The sequence below is a fragment of the Malurus melanocephalus genome, unplaced genomic scaffold (genome assembly GCF_030028575.1).
Source record: "Malurus melanocephalus ecotype Western Australia unplaced genomic scaffold, MMel_1.1 scaffold_24, whole genome shotgun sequence".
Taxonomy (NCBI): Eukaryota; Metazoa; Chordata; class Aves; order Passeriformes; family Maluridae; genus Malurus; species Malurus melanocephalus.
Window position 1 is genome coordinate 990232 of NW_026623256.1, and position 22679 is coordinate 1012910.

The following is a 22679-nucleotide window of genomic DNA, read 5'->3' on the forward strand; positions in this document are numbered from 1 at the left end:
TAAATGCATCCCCTTTTCTAAGTTTTGGGTGCTTTCCTGTGTTCTATAGCTATACTCTGTTCTATAGAGTATACTCTTTCTTTCCTGTCTCTATTTTGTTTCCATGTTCGTACTTCTTGGACATCACACTATATGCGTTCTGCACTTCTTAGGTGTCATCTCTGGGCTTTGGTCACCTCTTGCACAATATGTTCAAGCTCTGATGTATTTCTGCAGCATGGAAGTGAAATGCTTTCTGATATCTGCTTTTCAAATCAGTGTGTTATCATGCATGTTTTCCCTTCTCCATCCTTCTTTAGTTCTAAAGGCCTTTTTCTGAGAAGTGCGTTGATGCTTTGTTTGGCACTTGCAATCTCAATCCYCTGTGAAATTGTAATCATCTTCATAGCAGCCGGTTCTGTTTGGGACATCACAGGCTTCTGATTCAGGTAGGGAATAWGTAACAGGCCTAGAGGAACTCTTAATAAATATCCTGTATTCATTCAAAATGTCCCTGGTTGCCTAACCCAGTTTGGAACAGTGAATATTTCAAATGACACATGCTCTACTATACYGTTCATACTTCAAACATCATCATAAAGTGAACTAAAGTTTTTAGTAATAACAGCTGAGGATAGAGGGAAACAGAAAGAAACTTTGAAGCAGATCTGTCACAAATAGAGTGTATACTTCAATGCACTGAAACATCAGCAGCTCTTGAAAACAAGCAGGGCATTAAAAATATGTGTTGCATTTGCAAGATTTCTCTGTAACCTCTAGTTCATCATATTATGGRTGATAAGTGGGACAGTGGAGGATAATATGGGAGAAATTACTTAGGGGGAAGAATGGGGAGTACTCTGAGATTGTAGTCTGCAGTTGGGAGATACAGTTTTGGTTCTCTGACTTCAGATTTGCAAGACTCAGGGGAAGTGATGAACAGAATGTTGGTCTGCTGCAGGGTGCATTGGTTTGGAGGCATTATTAACRGGGGGCATTCCAGCTCCAGTGAGGTCAGCTTGGCAGTCCATGGGTTGTCATTGTGCAGAGCAGCACACCCYTAATGTGTCTGCATCTCAGCACCCTACTTGAGAGAGTCGGTATTTGGTTTGTGTTCCCTTCCAGAGGGCTTGTAAAGAAAATTGTCCTAATTTTCTTGGTGAATTCAAGCTCACAGGTTGGAAAATTGAACGAGTGGATTTGTTATCCATGTCTTGCCAGAAACAGAGTAAAGCCTCTTGCACACTAGTGTTGTTACATGTATTGATTTTGTGCTTCCAGAATATCCCCCATCCCAGGAGACTACTACTGATACATAATTATTTAGATTAAACAGAAGCTTTCTTGAGTTTATAAGAATTCATTATTTTACTCTCTTTTTTTMTTTTTTTTCTTCCATCATGTAAGATGCACCTTTCCATCTGAATCATGGAGAGGYRTCAATACTGTTTTACTCTTCTTTCTCTTCCTTATTTTCTCCTTAAGGAAATAAAGTCACTTGTGGATTAATCTGGTTTTTATAGGTGTTATGCAGAAAACTTGCAGGAGATTCCCCATCCTGTGGTCATCCACCAGACCACCCCACCTTCTTACATCTGTTTCATTTMATTTGAAATTTTCTGTATTAGCAGGTTGAATCAGAGGCACAGCTATGGTTCTCTTACCAGAAAATGGTTATCATTTTTGCACTTACAAAATATCCATCAGTGCCCCTATTATTACTGAGATACCTCTTTTGTCAGGCTGCATGTGTGGAGCAGCTAATTCTCATCCCTCTCCTCATCCTATTCCAACTGGCTTGTGGGTGGGAAGTTATATAGTATCTATAGGTTAARGAAAGCCAGAGATTTTGCTTTAAATTAAGGGCTTTTGAGAGAGAGTGGGGATTTAGATATGAGTCTCTACTGCYTGTGCCTTATCCTAGTCTTGTTTTTTGGGATAGCAAACATGGAAACCAAAATATTTCCTYTTCTTTAAAACCAAACAAAGAAATACACACCACCATCACACTCCTACAACCTTCCTATTTCATTACTCCTTTTCTTGCTTGCTTATCTACCACCCTCACTGCTYAGATCAAAATCTCCTCTAAGCCCTATTATACCACTGTATTTCCATCAGCAGGGGAGCAGAAAGAAGGACATGCACAGCAACTTGCTTTCAGATGTAATTTTTCTCGTTAGCAATGGCTTTTGGCTGTAAAATGACAGGTCTGAGCCCACGGGGATATTTCTGTCCCAGCTGTTTAATCATGTTGGACCAGCATTTTCCATGGTTGTACCATCATTAGAAGTTAAGAGCAATGCTGCTGGGATGCTATGGATTGGCAGGGTTTGTGTCCATGTTAAGCAGGCTAATGATTCTGGTTTTGAAAGGTCTTCTGCCTGCTGATAACTTATGTGGCCCCAGAGATTTTGAGGTGGGATGGAGGATGAAGAACAGCGCCATTTTTTCTTGCTCTGGTTGCTTGTTATTTTTAAACTTCAAAAGTTTGATTCAGTTCCATCAATTTCATGTTTTCTTAATGCTAGTTCAGTTCAGGGGTGGGAATATAATGAGGTGGTGCTGGCTGTAAGGAGCTAGAAGTCTACAGCTGTTGCTGTACCCACACAGACTTTTTAATTGAGTACTGTTTAGCTGATGAATACCAGATTTACTGTTTTGAAAGTGTCACACTTATGCTTTGGAAGACAGAAGAGAAATTCTTGGACACCCATCTCCCTTCTGAGTCTGCAGCACCAGCCAGGGGAACTCTGAGGGTGCTGGTGGGGAATGCACAGACAGCATGTGGAGGGAGTGCTTAATTATCTGCATAATCCTGTGTATGTCTGCTGTAGGGAAGTATTTAATTCTTAAAAGCTTTTGGTCACTCTAAGGGGCTAAGAGTTTATAAAGAAGAGGATTTGAGGGGATTTTTTTAAAGGTAAGGTGAAGAAAATTTGAGTAATGACTGTCATGATTCATGGAAAAACAAAAGACATGGATAAGATGGAGTTCTGAAAAAGGGAATGGGAAAGTGTCACSTTTCTATGATTATATGTTTTCAGTTAATAGGAAGTAGTAAAATCAAGGTATTGGGTTTGAGCATGACACTAATAAGAGCATTTCAAACACTGGGGGATAACCCAAAATGAGTTGCAATACCTAAGGTTTGTAGTTCCATTGAGAGGGGCTCCCATGCAGGAGTCCTGAGCAGTGATTTTTTTTTATTTTTTTTCTTAAGTTCCTTCCAGTCTGCATCCCATGTGCTTTCCTTGCATATTTTTTATTTTTAATTTCTTCTGCTGATGCTGTTTCRTTGTCCTTCCCAGGCTAATGAGCTGGAGGTCAGGGAGGCAGAGTTGAAGCTACAAGAGGCTTTCTATACAGAGCAGTTGGCCCGCATTGAGAAGAAGGTAAGGCTGAGTTGTCCTCATTTTTGGCCTCTGCAGGGGTAGGACATGGATCTGTGTGGATCCAAAAGATAGAGAATCAAGAAGTGTTGTGCTGAAATCTGGAACTGCCAGCTCCCACTATCTTATCTGCCCCCCACCCCTTATGTAAGTGATGGAAAAGCTGCACAAATCATTTGAGCAACTTGTATTTGAAAGATAAAGGTGTTTTTAACTGGATGATTTTTAAAAAAAGATTTCTGGTTGTTCAAACTCTATTATCTTTTTCACCATGGGATTTAGGTGAAAGTTAAATTGAAAAAAAAAMAAAAACGAGTGCCCTGTTTTTTATTCCTTTTGTTAGAAATCCTTTCCTAAATAAAAAAAAAAATCAACCATCACAACGTAAATCTTGCTATAAATATGAATTAAAGTTGTATTATTAATTTTTCTCTGGGGAGCCAAACAGTTTGAAGAGTGGTGCTGCAGTACACTGCCTGCATCTTGCTGGATAAGCCTTYGAAATGAACATGATTTAAAGAGACACTGTCAAGCATCTTTTAAGCCTGAAATGACCTTTGAAAATCCATTTAGGGATTTGAATCTCTCCCCTGAACGTGGGATTTGCTTCTCTGTTTAATTGTTTACCATGATGAGTCTTTAAAAATTGATGCCATAAAAATAGGAGCAGCCATGCTGTTCCTTATGAACTAATGTGTTCTTCACTTCCTGGCAAAATGAAATAATGTTATAAGTAGTCTTTATTTTTTAATAAATGTGGAGAATAATCTTCTTCAATTTGAAGCAATTAGAAGTCCTGACAGGGAGCTGCATACATTCGACTTGTCGTTGTGTTATGTGACTAAAAAGAAATGCAAACAATGAAAAGGGTGGGTTGTAAAGAGACAGAGAAATCAATCAGTTTTACTACCAACATGTAGCAGGATGTGAGGATGGAACATGGGAAAATTGTAGATTATAGAAACGGTAGGAAGCTGTTGGCATATCTATTCCACTTTTCATTYCCTGCTACTGTATGATTGTCCATGCTGCATTTTTTTTAAGCCATCAATGGTAAAACATGCCTGTGAGCAAATTCACATGATACAATTTTGCAACACTTTAATCCATACAATTCATTAAAAATAAACTATTAAAACTACCACTYAGTGTTGCATTCGTATTTTAAATTCTATTTCTAGATAATGGGGATTGTTCAGTGAAATTGCAAACAATCTAGCAGCTATCGTTCTAATTATCACAGTTGTCCATATGTTCATACGCAAAGGGAATTTTTGCAATTTCTTGGTCCCATGCTGTGTGCTTCTATTATATTCTTCTCTCCGGATCTGGTTTCATGAAGCGGAAATTGCAGGGAAAACCTATGTGTCTGTCCTTTATGGACAGTGAAGTGGGGAGAAGTTTGTGTCCAGGCTTCATTGTCCTCTTTTTGATATCTTTTGTTGCAGTTTGTGTTTTCAAGTCCACGTCCCTTGCTACAGGGACATCTTTATAAACAATGTGATGGATATTTTAGTGCGGGATCTTCTCGGGGGAGTAAGGTGGGCTACCCATAGTCCTATTCAAGCTGCAGAGCTACAGAAAAACTATCTTCTAGTTGTTATGTGTACAAAAGCAAGTAGATAAAAAGAACAGGTTTTCTTTCCTCTCTTGAAACACTGGATAGTTTCTGACCCTTAAAGACTAGCGATTTGCTGGTAATAAAATAGAAGAATGCCTCCAACCGTTAGTCTGGATTGGAGTGGGAGGTGGTGGGGGCTAGAAGAGAAAGGAGAGAAATGTACTTGAAACAGTGTAATAAAGCTTAATTGTATTAGTTTTGAAAAAGGTTTTTGATCTTCTCTGTGGATAATTTTATTCCTATAATGGTTGGAAAGATGGAAAATGCGGCACAGAACAATCTTTTTTATTAGCTGTTGCTTTTATATAATTCTGCTTTTATTTGTTGAATACACGCAGACCTTGACATTTATTTATTTATTTTTCCTTCCACTGTGCTAAAGCTTTCCAACTCAGGCTTAGATATATTTTTATATATCTGTGTATGTGTGTGTCTATATTAGAAAAAAGCTCTCAGTAAGGGGATGGTGGGGGAGAGCTCTGAAACAGAATTTTGCTTTTTCTGGTGTTTGAGGAGATGGTCACTTGAAGTGTGGTCACTGGTAGTTCAAAGGTGTTTGGCTGTGAGTGAATGAATATGATGGCTYAGTGTAGAGTTAGCAAGCTGAAATTTCTCCTTCTCAGGATCAGGCTATCAGGAATTCCCCTCTCTCCTCCCCTGCTGTGCCGAGGTTGGCTTTGTCCCCACTTGTGCATGATAACAGAATTCAGCAGTAGGAGACTTAGAGATTTGTTTTTGAAGGATGTTTTGAGCTATTGATGTTAAAAACCCAGCACCTTCCCRGTAGGATGCTGAGAGTAATTGTGTTACATACTCCTTACAACATAAGAGCTGCTCGGTGAATCAAACACAGAGACTGTCCTGCTTCTTCTGACAGTGGTCAGTTTGCAAAGGCTTTGATGGAAAAAGAAAAAAAAAATCTCACCAAAACAAAGCCACAAAGAAAACTTTTGGAGAGCAGCTTTGAGAGCAGTCTTCCTAAATGTTGTCAGTTGGAGGCAGACGCATGCCCTGCTGCACAAGAGTTTATTTTCATTCAGTATTTTTATTCACTGAAAGTTGGATTAGTGCCATTGTTCTTCTATGCATCTCAGGCATTTTTCCTGTAGCACTGTTTAGCTCTGTGCCTTCAAAATCGTGTGGCAGTGTGTGCCACAGGTTAACTTATATAATCTGTATATTCTGTTATCAGTTTCAAATATTTTTTTTGGTGTTTGATATCCTTTATGTGAAAGAGATAAAAGAAATTCTCTTCATTATTTGTTATCTGTAGACTTCCCTCTTTTACCTTCCCATTARGCTGAGCAGTCCTTACCTTTTGAGCCCCTGCTTGTGTGAATGATTTTTTCCAGGTTTCTCATTCTAGTTGTTTGTCTTTTGGCACTTTCCCCCTTGCAGCTCTGTCTTTCAGAGGTATTGACCAGAATTGAACTCAGTAGTTCCCTTGAATGCAGCAGATTGTGTGCATACATTATCCTTTTATTTTGCAGTCTCTGAAAGAGTACTGTAATCTACTGGACAGAGCAAAGAATTGGAAGGAAAAACCTGCTCATTTTCTAATAGCTGTTTCTCTTTTGGGAGTTTGAAACAATTATTTAGTCTATCTATCTCAGTTATTCCATCTATACAATGGAACAGCTTATAATGGGAGGGCAAAATGTTGTGAAACAGTAAAGCTATAAAAATGCTAAAAAGGCTTTGCCTTTAGTTTTGCATGAGATGAACTATGGGTGTACCTTATTTCAAACAGATCTTGGGAAACTCAGTTTTTCCAGACAGTTTTATTAAAATTTTCACGGGAAAAGGCATGTATGAAAAAATAATTTCAGTGTTTCAGCTTTTGGGGTTTTCCCTGCATCTTCTACTAAAGCCAYGGAAGAAATGATACAATTAGTGCAGCAGTGCTCTGTCACGCTGAAGATCCATCTCATTCAATATGTTGGTCCTGACTGTGACTGAAAGTGAATGTCCAAGGATAAGTGTAAGAACTGAACAGATTGGRAAAGAGGTTGTGGAGTGTCCTTCACTGGAGACAGTCAAGAACCATCTGGACACAATCCTGTGCCATGTGCTCTGGGRTGACCCTCCTTGAGCAGGGAGGTGGGACCAGRTGACCCTCTGTGGTCCTTCCAACCTGCCTCATTCTGTGATCAAAGCAMGGTTATGGGGTACTTGCCCCAAAWGACCCATCCTGGCTAGTCATTTTTGGAACTTCTCCTCACATATTTAATCCTTTCTGAGAGTTGTGAACCGGGACTGTGTGCACAGTGCTTGGGATGTGGRGGGACTGTGAACATGTGTGGCAGCTGTGTCAGAATCACTGTTTGGTTTTCTGTTTCTTTGTGGTGCCTGACACTTGATTTGCACTTCTGACTTGTGTTGAGTGAATGTCACACGCCACACGGCTGCTACTGGCAGCATTCTGCTTTTTTGAGTGCTGACTTGGATATATCCAGTGGGTGTACTGGGATTAAACAAATGCTGGGATTAGTTGCTGAGAATATTCTTCCCACAGTACCCTTCATTGTCAGTTTGTCAGGGGTTGTGTATRTGGGAAGGGATGGTAGCTTTGTTCTACCTGCAGTGAATTGCATGCTTCTTTGCTTTTTTTAATCAAATTTTATTGAACAAATTCCTTGCAGAGGATCATTACACTGGTAAACCCCTTCATCTTCCTCATTTGAACTCTGATAGTTTGTTGTAATTGTGTGTTTCTGTCTCTTGGGTTCTGTGTATGTTTTTGTTTTGGGGTGCCTGAAATATATTTGTAATCAGAAAAAATTAGAGGGGAAAGCTCCTTTGAACTGACTGTTTCTTATATGACTGTGTGTAATTGCACAGTTTGGAGCTGGTGATGCAGGCATTCCATTCTACACCTGTGTTTCCAATGTGACTGTCTAATCTCCAATAAGTAATCCAGTAATGAGACCTGACTAATCTGTTATAAGTACTTAAACTTCTAACTCTGACTTCCTAGATTAATTTTACATCTCATCCATGTAATTTGAATTGTTTCATCAAAYGTGTGTCTTCTCTCAACTGTTTTGAAAGAGGTTTTGTACTGTAGTGCTCCTCTGGGTAGAAAGAATGAGAGTTAGACCTAATAATCTGTAGGGAGAACCTTAGAGAGCTGAATTTGAGAAGCTGAATACGATGTTTTTTTCATGCAACTATTTGTTACTGAGAAGCAGGGAGGAAGATGGAGGGAGCTTGTTGTAAATAGTTAATATATAACACTGCTCAGAACTGGGATTTTTATTACAGATTCTGTGTATGCTTTGTTCTGTTTTCTCCAAGTGGTAGAAACATCCTTTAAAAAGTATCGTCAGAAAGAAGTGCAGTCTCTCCTGGAATCCTCCAGATGCCAGGAGATTTCACTTAGCATATTAGTTGTATACCTTCTCCCAAGTAAATATTTGTTTGACTCCTTTTGCTATTTGGCCTCTTGCTGAGTTTTAACCTGAGAAAAGCTAAGGGCAGTGCTACACTGCAAGAAAAACACGGGCAGCTCTTTGGAGTAGTTTAAAACAGCAGAGAAAGGCTGAAGGTAATCTTGGAAGATAAAGTGAAACTCCTTGCTGTAGATGATGCCTCTTCTTTGTTTGGATTTTCCTAAGCTCCGGCTCCCACGTTATCTCTTGTTAGGCGGCTGTGGGCTACTGTGAGCAGTGGGTGCATTAATATGCAACGTTTTTCTGCTTGTAGTTTTTCAGAGCTCTAAGTAGCACAAGAGGTATTCATAAGCTGTAGAGTATTTGTGCAAGTGGGAAAGGAATGTATTGAATACATACCTTTTTTGTTAATAAGGTTGACTGGACCTTTTTTTCTGCTTGGCTTCACAAATCTTGTAATTTTGTGTATGGCATTCATCTTGTTTGGTTTGTTTAAATTAATCTCTTTTTGCCCTTGTACTTTCAGTTTAATTCATGTTTGTAAAGCATTTAGGATGTGTAAAGAATGGGAGGCAAAGTTATTTTTGTTTGTTATTCTTATTGGCCTTGATCCTTCTTCTTGGAGCTGTCTGCCATTTTGGTGTGCCAAGGTCACCCCTACATGCAAGTGTACTGCCATTTCTGGTTTATGGCCAGTAACTTATCTCAATAAGAATTTCTGCAGGAAAAAAAAAGAAACTTGGAAAAAAACCCTTCCAGAACAATATGTTCATGTTGGATCTTTATCATCAGTTTAAAGCAGACTCTGTGGGGCTGCATTRACTGATGTCACCTGGCAAAGGTGGCAGGGGATTTCTATTGAAGGGGATGAGAAATGCATTCCTTAAGTTGGGGTGCCAGGCTTGTCTGTATCCATGAGACCCAGGGATCACYTGCCTACCTTTGAAAACACAAGCTGTGTTCAGGTGTTATCTCCAACCAAACCCTCTGCCCTCTCAGTGGGTGTTTCKGTGCCCTTTGATAAATGAGCTGATGTGTCCTGGCAGGTGTCACTGACACTGTTTGCTTTCTGCTGTACTGTCTTGGGGCTGTGTGTGAGGTATTGCCACGTGTGTAAGGGCTGCTTTGTTTGCCTCCAGTCACTGTCTCGCCAGCCACCAGCTTATTGCTCTAGCCAGTGCTGTGGATATCTAAAGGAAGAACAGCAATGAAATGAAGTTCTGGTCTCAAAAATTGTGCTTCCCTTTCAGAAGAATTTCTTGCCCCCATCTCCATAATTGAGCCTTCCAATATTCTTTACAATTTCAATTTCTTATCTGATTTCTTCAGTTCTCTATTCATCCCCAGCCCTTCCTACAAACACTTCCTCTCTCAAACCATCCACTGCTTTCTTTGAACCTGCAATATCTATGATCCAAAAATGCAGTTTGCCTTTCAGGCCAGTAGAGCAGTACAGCAAAGCACCCAGTTCATCAAATTGTTGATTTAATCTTCTGAATACAACAGTAATCCCCAGTGTGGGTCTCTGAAACAGGCTGACAAGATCCATCCTAATAATTCAGATCCCTTYCCAGTCACTCAGGTTGCTTATCTGGGGCTGTGTGGATGCTGCTCTCAGGTGGCAGTGGCTCTATCAGGGCACAGCCTTTGATGTTTAGAGAATGGAAGATCCTGTCCTGTGTATGCATTAAATTTCTGAACAGGAACAAAATGAAAATGGAGCAACCCTGAATCGCCATCTAAACCAGTTCCAACCTCCCATCCTCTTCCCTTTTTCAGTTTTTCTCAGACATTAAATGCCATGCTGGGGGGAGGAGGAGGGAGGACAGCATCCCTGATTTCTGCTTTCTGTGGGTATTTATTAGGGCTGAACAGCATCTAGGGGAGGCTAATGCACCTTGTAGTCTCCTGTCTGCAGGGTGAGGTTCACTCCTTGTTGCCATTGGCCAACACACAAACTGACTTCCAGTACCTTGTGCTCAATTCACCCATTTAATGGCTTTTTTTGCTGAAAGCTTGTGAAGTTTAGTAGCTAATATACCTCAGTACACAGCTTTTAGAGATCAGATAAATTGAYTGGTAATTTGATGAACTCAAAGAACATCTATAATAGGGTAACTAAAACATGCTAGATGTCAGCACAACCTCTCTGCCTTCTCGGCAGTGTGTGTGTTCTCTCTTCAATATGTGTTGACTGGTGTACAGTACATTACATCAAATTACAAGCAGCCTCTATGCAAACAGCAGCTAAGTGTTTGCTTCCTCTTCAGCCTGCACGATTAGTGCAGAGATGCGTTTGCAGTCTGTGTGCTGAAGGGTGAACTGTCAGAGCCTTACGGTGATTTTGTTTCCTTGGCATTTAGAGTACCTTTGCAGAGGGAGAGAATGATGCTTATGGGCTGCTTCATCTTGGAGGAATCCATCCTCAGGCTCGACTTGTGAAATAAATGTGGCAATGTGTGGTTTGAACTTAGTGTCTTAACACTGAATTTAGCAGCTGAATTTAGATAACAATCTGGTATCTGGTCTCATCAGTGTATCACTATGAAGACTTGTTAAAGGCAGAACAAAAAGACCTAGAATGTGATCTTGTCTCTTTGTTAGAACTCAACACCGGAGTATTTGTCAAGTCTAGTCCAAAAAGAGCAAAACAAGAGGTTCTTTTGTTATGCTTCTGAGAGCTTTCTGCATTGTCTAATATTTCTGATACCCTCCCTAGCCATTTTTTATTCAATCCAATTTTCCCTTCATTTAATTCAGTTTGTGATTGCCTAATAGTTTAAATTTCTATTTCCTCCCACTTTGTGCTGTTTACATGTTTGGCTATAAGTAGGATTGGTATTTATAAGTGTGCATATCTATATTTATATAGATAGCACTGTTACCAGTAAAACCAGTGCTAGTTTTCTAAAGGAAAGCAGTGCTCTCACACACCCCACCCCCAGGTGGGCACACACTCACTGTCTTTCTCCCGTTTTTRCTGTGGTGCAGTTGTACCTCAACAGCAGCTACATCACCCTGCTGCAATAAATACCAGTGCTGCCTGYTATTTCCGTGTAATTCACCAACCAGTGTACAATTAATTTCTYGCTCTGTTATTGCAGTATTGGCTATTTTATGAAACTGTAGAGAGTTAGCACAGTGAATTGATTAAATATGTTCCAGACCTTAGGCTGGAGGCTGCGTGTCTGCTGGGATTTCAATGATTGAAGCTTGTGCTTCTCTTGGGATATTCCAGGTTTAGACTTAGTCTTGGAAATTGGTTCAGGTAGACAAAACTTCCCTGTGTGTGTGGAATTCACTTGCATAAGAGCCTGACTTTGGGGAATCTGAGATTTCTATTTCAGCCCACAGTGGTCCTTCCACATGTGGCAGGAAAAAGGCGTTATTATTGTGACTTAAAAATCAAGCCAACACCGGGATTCATTTTGAAAAGGTCCTTAAAATTGTCTCTGCCCTTGCAGATTATGTGTTGTCATCATGTTAATGGAAAAGATGGCTAATAATTACTCTATAAATTGGGCAGACTCCCCAGAACATCTCAAATTTGTGCTGAATTAAGTAGTCCGAAGATCAGACTTTAAAAAGGAACTACTCCATATTTACAGTGGCTGTACCTTCTGAAGTGTTTAGTAGTTTACTGTGGGTGTGTTAAATACATGTTTCATGACAGCCTGGGGCCACTTCTCTGAAGGTTTTTTCCCCATCTGCCAGTCATTTTAAAGAAACATAAATAAAAGAGCTACTCCAATTTCTTGAACATATAATGCACGTTCCCCAGGGACCAGGGTGACTCAGAAGTAGCTTGTAAATAACATGTTTAATGTTTTTAAATAGATGTGTRCCATCAGGCTCACAGTGAGGTCTTCAGCCACTGCAGACTTGCTTTGCCTGTCACAAAATCTCCTGTGATGAAGAGGGGTGGGTTTTGTTTGGTTGGTTTTGGGGTTAATTGGTGGTTTGCCTATATACTCTGCTGCCCCAAGGATGATCCCRGTTGCAGTTTACCATTAAACACTTKGGCTCAAATGAAGATTTAATGGCTCATCCATTTACATTTCAGCCCCATTGCAAACAAATATGAAATAATGGCTAAATATTTTCTTGTTTTTGTTAAAAATTATAAACATACATCTCTTGTGTACTAGAACTGTCAGGGAGTCACACTGTGACAAGTGTGGAGAGGAGGCTGCCCTGGGAATGGCCAATTCAGCAGTGGAGTGGGCAGRGGTAAAAGATGTTGCTGTGTATGGGGGACAGCAACAGTGAGGAATGGCCACAGAGCCAGGACACACCGAGAGGCTGCTGAATCTGTGCCCATCTCCAAGAGGCCACAGAGCAGCAAAAGATGGGAGAAGGAAATGTGGGAGCTGAAGTAAAGCTCTAAGCCTCTGGTTTGAGAAGACTTATAATAACTAGGTTATTTTATGAGAGGAGCTAGCTTTCCTTTTCCTTCCCAATTATTTCATTTCAAGTCTTTTAATAAGAAAACCAGCTTAATTCCCTTTCCTTTCTTCTCCCTCCCCATTCTTCTGAACAGAAGCCAAATTTTTTCTTTCATAATTTCAAGCTGCAAGGTTGCTTTGAGCTTGCACGTCTGGGTCAATTGAGGAGTGCCTAGGTTGTGGATTTTTTATTATTTTTTTTTCTCTAGAGATGTCTCATGATGTASTGGACGGTACACAGAAATCACCTAATTTGCCCTGACATGCAGCAAGCTTTGAACTGGCTGGACTGTGGTTCTTGATCAGAGTAGACGATTCATATGGGCGTGTAAAAATGCTGTATTGTGTGCCTGTCTGAGCACGTATATGCATTTTTTAGCCTCATTTTTTATAATAGTTATGTATACTACAGAATCTCCTTTGGCTCTTTAGGGAATTAAATGTAGTGTAGGAGACCTTTCACCTTTAGGTCATTTGTTGAGGTGCAGCTTYCATTCGCAGCAGCAAAAAGCCATTACTGCCTGATGGCTAATCACTCATTTGTGTGGCACTGATAACTCTTCCTTCAGTTAGAGACAAGGGTTTGTTGCAGGAAGAACAAAAATAATCCCCCATTATAGTGTCCTAGCTGTCGATTTCTGGGATAGGCTCAGGGTGGCCCATGGAGGAAGAAAGTGTTAGTCCTTGCCAGCTGMAAACAGGACAGTGCTGGGTTTTAAGTCTGTGTGTTCATTTGTTCTGTGGAAAGAGGATTTAGCTCCAGGTCTGAAGTGTTTGTGGTGTTTGCTTTTATTCCCTCCTRTTGTTCCCCAGCAAAAGCATAGTTCTGTCCCTTTGTGTTCCTGTTGTCTGGGCTCAAGCTGTCCCCAGTTGAAGGSCTTGGATTTTTTGCTTGGTCTTGTCCAGCAGATAAAGGTGAAATACTGCTACTTTCTTTTCCATAGACTGAAAAAAGACCAGCTTTTAACAAACTCTGTTTCCCAAGCCTCTTTTTGTTACAAAGTTTAGCAGCTACAGCAACAAACCCCTGMTAATTAGGACGCTTATACCAACAAGTTTCTTCTGGAACCTTAAGCCTGCCTTTATTTCCTCTTCAGTCAATGCCAAGCTCAAGGTCTGTTGTTGCTTGCATCCACTACTCCTTACTGTCAGAAACTGTTTAGAGCTTAAATTCTGAGTAGATTTAGCTTGCATCTATGGGTGTGTGGTGCACCATGCATGTGACATTCTTCCATTTTTATGTTCCAGAGAAGCCTTGGCAGCAAGGCGCTGTGAAATTTTTCAGAYTTAAAGTTATTGTTCCTATTATTGGTTAACGGGCTAAAAGTGAGACTTGCTTTGTTGCCTTTCCTCTGCCGGGATTCTGTAATGGAAGTGCCCTAACTGAGCTGGTGGTGACTGAAAGCTGTGTAAGGCCACAGGTGACACCCTGCCCTGGGCTGTGTCCGGAGTACGGGACTGAAGCAGTTGTGTGGCTGCCCCTGCTCTCTGGGGGTGTTTGATTTCCATGTTAATATTTATGGCTCAATGGCCCTGCTGTGAAAATGCTTCTCTCTGTTGATTGAAGGTCTGTGGTCCTTCTGGGCTTCTCTTTGGAGATTTCTCTCTTTGCCAGCTGCAGTGTCTTTTCAGTGCCTCTTTAGAGGAGGCGAAATAGCTGCATTAAAAAACAGGTGAAAGAGAAGATTGCTAAAAGCAGAGAGAATGAGACTGTCAAATGATGGAAAGGAAATTGCTTACAAATATTTTCTGGTTTCTTTCTTATCCCTTCTGCCATCCTTTCTCCTTTGTACTCCTTGTGGTTTATTTTTATCTTAGGATAAACATCATATTTATTTTCTCTTTGCTGTGTGGAGAATTTCAATCTTTTGAATAGCAAAATACGTMTAAAAAGATACTAGTGTTCCTTTCTCTGGAATAACTGATGCCTTGCAGGGAGAGTTAGAGGTTGTGTGACAATGGTATTGTAAAGGCGGCCAAAGGAATCTGTGTTAATCCATTTTCTCTTTCTCATTACCACTGTTCATTTTATGTTTTATTTTCCTTTTAAAATAATAATAATCAATATTTTTTTTAGAAATAGCCTAATAACTTTTTTTTTACCACCTGTAAAATAAATGCATCGTTGCTTTATAGTGTTTATCCAAGTATCACTAATAAAGGAAAATGACATAAAGTTATCCTTTGTAATGCTGTTTTTGAGCTGTGGAGCTGGGAACTTTTTCCAGGTATTCATTAACTGAAGTTTCTAGCTCACTGGAAGATAAGTGAACATTGTCCCCATTTTAAAAGAGAGACCTTAATGCTTAAGGATAGTATTTTCTATAATAGTTTTTGTCTCTTCACTTTTTGGTTGTCCGGCTATGGTGTATTTCTTCAGATGTGCTGATTACCCCTAAGTTGAGCTTGAAGTTTTGAATAATGAGCTCCTGAGCATCTCCAGACAGAGCCACAAGCCAGCAGGCACTTCTGAAAGTGTGGATTTGTCTGTGTCATTAACTGCTTACAGTGACCTGTGAAGTCCTAGCGGCCTTTTTGGCTGTAATCATTAAACCAGCCTCTCCTGCTGGATAAAATGGGAAGAGAGCCTGCAAGCACAAAGAGAGAACCTTGACTGAAAATACAAATATCTTCAGAAAATGCTCTGGGAGTAATAATAATAAAGAAAAAGTACAGTGGCAAAATAAATTGCTGCTGATACAATTTTTCTTCCTCTCTCAAGTTTGCCTCTAGTATGGCAGTTTTTCTCCCTTCGATAAATAAATGCAAAGATGGGAATCGCTGCCAAAAACTGTCACATTTCTGGAACTTTCAGCCCCTGATTATTCACATTAAGCCTCTCCCCCCCTCAGCAGTACAAGTATTCTGAATATGTACACCCACCATTCTGTCAGATCTGTGCAGTCTGCGTCTGGTTCATCTTCTGTGTCTTTGATGTGCTCCATAACGTAGGCAAAGAGAGGTCTGATAGTCTCTCTAAAAACCTGACAGTTTGTGTGACAATCTGTCCACGAATCCACAGGCTCCTTGTCAACCAAATGAGCCTTTGAATATCAGAGGTTTCAGAACAGTGCTTGCAGCATTGCATATGCACCAAGGGGAGAGTACAACAGGCTTCCTTGTAACCTGAGAGATGTCTGCATTTTCCTTAATCATTCCAGGGACATCTCATCATTGCTTGTTGGCTGGTTCTCAGCCCTGCACATGTCGGGGTTATTTAGCAAAGCTTGATTTACTGCAAACTGCACATGGAGAATAATTTGTAGTTGGGGGTAGAGGAAAAACCCTGGGAGGGGGTGGAACTTCCAGGCTTCGGCTTACTTCTGTTTTTCAGTGTTTTTTTGTTTGTTTCTTACGGTGATTCTCTTCCTTGCAGTTCCTTTRCCATGCAAGTGTATGGATGTGATGCATTTTCTTCAGTGYTCTMCARTTCTCTTGCAYATCCTGCTGCYTTGGGTTCCTCATGTACTGCATTCCTTAATTACCTGTTGTGGAAAAGGATGGGGTCATAATTTAACTTTTCTTTTTTTTTTTTTTTTAATTGGGACAGGAACTGTTAACTGGGCCAGCTGCTGCAGTTTATAAATGGGACTGAGGGATATTCTCAGCAGAGAAAGATGGGAATTTTAGCTGCAGTATGACTGTCCGAGGGGGTGGGAGTTTTGTTGGAGGCTCTGTCAAATACCAGCTTTGGCATGACGGCATCAAACCTTAGTTAAAATGTTCCTTCCTTCCCAAAATAAGCTCCTGTGACAGGCCTGGCAGGGGAATGTGCTTCGTATCTTTTTTATTGTATGACAAGTACTTGATGGCTGCCAATTTTGTTTCGTGAGGTTTTTTTCCCCTCTTTATTTCCCCTTGAAAGTGCTGGTCAGCCTTGGAGTGRAACTTTCATCTGCATTCCTTGGCACTCTTGATGTTCTGGCAATTCTCTTCTTTCTCTCTCCTTTTCCCTTAGCATCGACTGCCTGCATTGCTGTTGCTCTGTCATGGACAGTGCCCAGCTGTTTGAGGCAGCATCCTGTGATCTCAGAGTTGATGCTGGTTGTGGTGGATGTGCTGGTAGTGCCCAGGCAGCCCTGCAGGATGGGTTGTGCAGGTGCTGGGATTTGGCAGGCGATGCTGTGCCCTTAACGCCGCGGGGACCGCGTTATCTGCGCGGGTCAGGCGCGTGTGGGACTTGTGCGAAGCAGATGCTGAAAACTCTTGATGTTTAATCAATTCCTGGGAAGCCTGTTTACCTGCACTTGTCAGGTATAATTGATTCGGGCATTTACTGTGAATTCCTCACCTTAGCTAAACTTGAGCTAGGAGGGGAGCGGGGTGATGCTCCCCTACAGCAGTTCTGGCGTTAATCTGGGYCTTTCACGATGCTGTTGCTGTCCTTGTCAGAAAGCCCGAGTTACCTGCTGGCATTTTATGGCCTTTCTCTTTGAAGCTGCTTTTCCTTTCCAGAGTTTGTTTAAAGAATTGCTAATGCTTTGTTTGTAGTCTTTCAGAAGGGTGTGCTTTAAAGCAACCTCATATAAATGAAGCATTTTTTTCTGCTTTTTCTTTTTTCTMCTTTTTCCACTTTTAATTGCTTCAGTAGTAATAATTCCTTTTTTGCTGGCTGCCTTTCTGACTTGAAGATAACACAAGGCTTTTCTACATGTTTCTAGTGAGGCACTTGAAGCTTTTTGGAAGTCCCTAATACCATTTTGCTGTGGGGTACCTGTTTTAATTAGACTCTTCCCAGGATACCTTCCCAGAGCCAGTCTGACTCTGGTGTGGGATCGCAGTCTGGGTCTGTAAACCCATTTTCACTCAGATGGAATATCTCGGTGTGGGACCTGGTTCTGGGAAGTCCTGGGATGCACATCTTCCTTTGAGTCACTGTGTGCTTTAGGGATTGTAGCTTAACCTTTTTGTACCTGGTTTGTTATCCACATAAACCCAGCATAAACCCAGCCATGTTCCTTCTCCCSAGCTCTGCCTCCCTCAAGCTTTGTGGAGATTGGTATTCTGTGTGATTTTATTTTTGAGAGGCTTTCTAGATATGCTACAGAATTAATATTTTGCTTTCAACTCAGGATAATATTGCAGATATGAGAAGATCTGTTCAAAGAGGAATGTACTTCTGCTCCTGACTAGTTTGACTTGCCTGTGTTCTTACTGTGGACACTGCTCTCTTTATGCTTTCTCTGAATCTTAATCCAAAATTTATGATCTCACAGCTTATTGCCGAAGGAAAGAATAGAATGACACAAATTCAATGCTCTCATTTCATTATTGGTCTCAGCGGGAGGAGTGGATGAACCCACACAAGAACAGGAAACAACAGAGCTGTGTTTAGAAGTTGGCTTTAGCTGAAAAAAATCTTTTTTTTCCGTATCAGCAAGCTGTTTGTAGTTCCTTGCATCTTTTCTCTGTTACCTTTTGAGAAAAAAAAACAAAACAAATTTTCAAAAAGGCAGTTTAACCCTTAACTTCTGTGCTCTCATGAGATGCTCTATAGGCATGTTTCTTTTCCTTGTTAATTGGCTTTTATTTGTTTGTGCACTTGATGGGAAGGGGGAAATGTGAGTGATCTCTTTGAGTTAACTGCTGGCTRATACCAACAAATGGGCTGAGCAGGAACTCCAGAGGAGCGGGCTCAGGAGGTGAAGAGATTTTTTCTTGCAGCATGTTCTGAAATTCCCAAACTCCCTGTTTTGGACTGAAGTTGAYAGCAGTGATTGATTGTGTGGGTTGATTTTAACACATCCATAGGGTCACCCAGTGAACAGATTGGTTTGGCTCATCTGCCTCTGTACCTGAGGGAGGGATGCAGGTACATGGGGTAATTTTTCAAATCTGTTAGGAGCCATTTGCACRAGACTTCTGAGTGATGAGAACGAACAGCCTGATCTGCGGTGCGTGTGAACCAGYGACCCGGTGAGGTGTGGGGAGCCTTGGGTGTACCTTTGCTTCCCTGAGGCACTGCTGGGAGCAGAGATGGCTCCCAAAGCTGCCACTGAGCGATGTTCCTCTGGAGCTTCCTGGAGTTCCTCATGGCAGCAGCTGCATCCAGGGCATGTGTGTGTTCCCTGCCCCAAGAGTGTGCAGGCAGGTGGCACTTGTGCAGATTTTCAAGATGGTGTGAGGTCTTATTTCTGGCTTCAGAAGCAGCTGGAAGCAGGAATTTGAATGCCTCCCAGCTGACATTTAATATGTGAGAAGTAATTTTTGCTTTTCTTACCTGTTTCTCTAACGAATTTGTGGTGCCCTTGTGGGGCACACCGCATGTTGCTGYGCTCACAGCATCGCTGCTCATGCTCTTTTGGGTTTGAGTTGGCCTTGTGGAGGGAGTTTTGCTGGGAGCTGGCGAGCGTGGATGTCAGGAGAAGGGATGGAAGCAACACGTCTGTCAGGTGCGAGGCAGATTGCACCATCTAATCCCCCGGCTGTCGTCTGCAGCATTTGTCAAGGCCTCCGCTGCCCTGCTCCGTTTCATCAGAGCTATCACTGGCATTCATCTAGGCTGGCAGCATTTCAACAGCTGTTAATCCTCTTTGTATCTCTAAACACTGTGACCACTGACAAGTTTCTATACTCTGAGGTGTCAGAATATCTCAAGATAGCTGTGGCTATGGTGGTTGGGTTTTGTTGGTTTTTAATCCAGACACCTTCTGATCTATTGACCCAGACTGAACCTGGTGGAGAAATCTTTGTCCCAGTGTCAGCTTTTTAATGCTGTTGCTTAGTGTTCACAAATAATTTCACCTAAAATCTGATGAATTTCTAGTTCCTCATGCTTGTTTTGCTCAGTTTTTTGTTTTACATGTTACCACAAGTAGTGCATGTTTCGCTGAAGTTGTAAGGAATGTGGTTTAATGTCAGTGTGAGAATGAGCTGGCAGGGTTTTCTCTTTATGCYTCAATTACTTTCCCTCCTGAAATAACCCTGAGAACTCAGTCTTCTGCTATAATGTTTTCTTACTTTCTATGCTATATGTTCTGGAAAGGGCCTGGGCAGTGTAGAGAGGTGTAGTAGTGAGTGTTGGAGTTTCTCTGCATGTTTGCAGCCAAGGAGGAATGCTGAATTAAAATTACTCCAAATTTAGCTCTAAGTTTCAAAATTGATTCTTTTTGGAAGGGAATTTTTAGCACAAGGGTGTTTTGGAAGAGTGGAGAGCAAGGGTATAGCAGCAAATCTGTTGTAGAAAAACAGTGGGTAAAGGAAAATGGTTCTGTTGCACTTTAGGCTCTGGTTATGTATTTTTACAACTTCTTGGTGTTTTTATTATTTGCTATGAACCGTCATTTAATAGCAGGAAAAAATCTTTCAAACTAACATTTCTTTACTTGGTTTGTTTGTCCTCTCTGGAGAGCTCTCTCCCCATATGACAAAGCTCTGATGTTCTGAAGTCGACTCCCCTAAGGCTCAGCTTTATTGAGAGAAGTGAAACATTTTAGGTGGTTCATTCATTCTTTCTGTGTCTTTTGTTATTTCAGCCCTTATGGTGTCCTTTGGTCATGTTTTTAAACTTATTTCTGCAACTAAGACTGCCAGGAGCTTTATTTAATAATAGTTGAGGTCTCATGTTCAACTTTTTCTTTGTGAGCTGCCATTTTATCTCAAGCATCAAATATTGTGAAAGTAAATTAAAAGCAGCGTTCATGTCTTGTAATTTCGTGCGGAATGTTCTTTCTTTTACTGTACCACTGAACATCGTTTTATGAAGATRAAGGACTTCACTAAGACTACAGGCAGCTCAGACTTTGTTTCAAGTGCAAATACCACACCTTGATCCTGCTGAATAGCCCTTGTGTGGGGGCGACCTTGCTGAAGTTGTAGGAAGTGCTTAGGTGGTTCCTAGCTTGGTTCCTTGTTTGTAACCATATTATATAGCCCTGGAATGTTCTAGGCTACAGGAACATTCTGTCCTTTCATAGCATGGTGGGTAAACTGCTGAAAACAAAGCAAGTTTGTGTCTGAAGTAGTATGGATGAGAAGACTTGGAAAATTATTCTCTGTTAGTAGAAGCCCCAGATCGCAAAACCTTCTGTGACTGTACCCATGCTGCATGGCCCTTCTGTTGCCCATTTAGTCCATTTGTTGCTTATTTAATGATTAGGACAAAAGGGAATGTGACTTTCCCAAGTTAGGAAAGGGTCTAAAGGCCAAAGAAAACATATTTAAAAAGCCTACCTGTTGAACAAACTCAGATTTAAATGGTAGCCCCCTGTTTTTATTGCTCGGGAAGCATTTAAAGGTGCTGATTCATAGCATTGGAAATATTGTTTCATTAGGTTTTGAAGGGGAGAGGTCTGAACCAACAGCAAGATGCCCAGTTGGATCACATGCAAAGATGTTTCCTTCTCATTTTAAAACTCAGCAGCTTTATCTGCAGGTTAAAGGTGCTCTGTGCCCCTCCTCAATCTTTGCATGGTGCCCTGTGCCTGGGGATTGCTTTGGGGCCAGCTCGTTCCTCCTTTCCCTCACGGAGATTCTTGCCTYTCTGTTAACACTCTCCCTTGCCTGCTTTTAGCAGCTTCAGAATCCAGAACCAAAACCTGGGTTCCTTTCCTAGCYGTTTGTGTCTGTGTCTGTAGCTGATGTTGTTGAAGATGAGCTGGCTGAAGTGCTGGGCAGTTGAACTCTCTCTGATAAACTGGGTAAGGTTGTGCCACAACCACTTTGATCGACAGTACATCCTGCAAATTATTGTGTTGGCTATTTTTCCTTTCTTTAGACGGGTTAAATGTGACCTCATGCTGGCTCTCATGTGCAACATATTTGTTCCTGTTTTCCTCTCCTGCTGCTGTTTCACTGCAGAGTGCTGCAGGCTAACAGTGTTTGACAGGGCTACTTCCTATTGCCTGAAAAATGTTTAATTTTTCTACCTCGCTTTCTCTTTTTCCCACTTTTCTCTCAATTTGATCTCTCAGATCCGGTCCCTTTGAGAAATCAGACAGTATGAAATATGAAAATTGCTTGGGTAGTGATTGGAGAAACGGTGAGACCTTTGAAGCCCAATGGAGATAACGCTTACATCTACTTATTCATATTATTTAATTTTTAATGGCAAATTTAATTAATGAAGCACAGGTCTTGTGGTTTCATGTGTGAATAAGTAACAGCAGGGAGCTGTAAGTCATGAGGTCTGTTTACAGGCCAGAGAAAAAGGCATCATTAAAAGCTGAACTTTTCAATGTAGGAAGGAGAAAAATGGATTTAATAGCATTGAAGTTTGACCACTATGTAGCAAGTAAGTAAACAGAAACATTAATGATAATTTGCCGGTAAAATGCATTTTGAAGTGGTTAATCCTCCACGATTTCTCAGTTTAAATCTGTCTCAAAGGTCAAAGTTTGAAAGAGCAAAATCTGTTCGGTGTTTTTGGTATGTAACATAAATTCAGGCACCAGAGATAAAACGCTTAARTGTAACACCTTGAAGCCCAGGCTCTGAAAATCTGTATAAACTTTCCAATTAGCTGAGTTTCACCCAGCTTCAGAGATACAGGCAGCTGTTATCCCTCACTTGCAGATGGAAAATGGTGACTTGCCCAAGATTGCACAAGTGACAGAGCCACTAATAGAACTTGAGTTATATCTGTCCTTTCCCTTTTCCAACCACTGAGCAGTATAGTGTTGGCTCATCGTGTGCAAGACCACAGCTGCATTTATGGAAAAATAAATGAAGAAGGGCAAGAATAGTATTTTATATAAAATGACCAAATTTGGGGAGAGATGAGATAGCAACTCAAACCAGCTCTAAATGAATAGCTGTCCTCGCTTTCAATACCATTTTGTCACTTTTTTTGATTGATTATTGCATACTTTTGAGCCTTGCAGATGAGCTTTGAGCGAGGCAGTTGCCAGTG

The 22679-nt window shown here is 41.0% G+C and overlaps 1 protein-coding gene across 4 annotated transcripts in view; it reads left to right on the forward strand.

Annotated features, from left to right (window-relative positions):
* The window catches only part of CHCHD6 (coiled-coil-helix-coiled-coil-helix domain containing 6), a 109255-nt gene that overhangs the window by 33594 nt on the left and 52982 nt on the right, over positions 1-22679 (forward strand). For all 4 annotated transcript variants that reach the window (XM_057390259.1, XM_057390260.1, XM_057390261.1 and 1 more), the window contains one exon: positions 3291-3374. In XM_057390259.1, coding sequence (XP_057246242.1) covers positions 3291-3374 — 84 coding nt within the window. The remainder of the gene's footprint in view (positions 1-3290; positions 3375-22679) is intronic.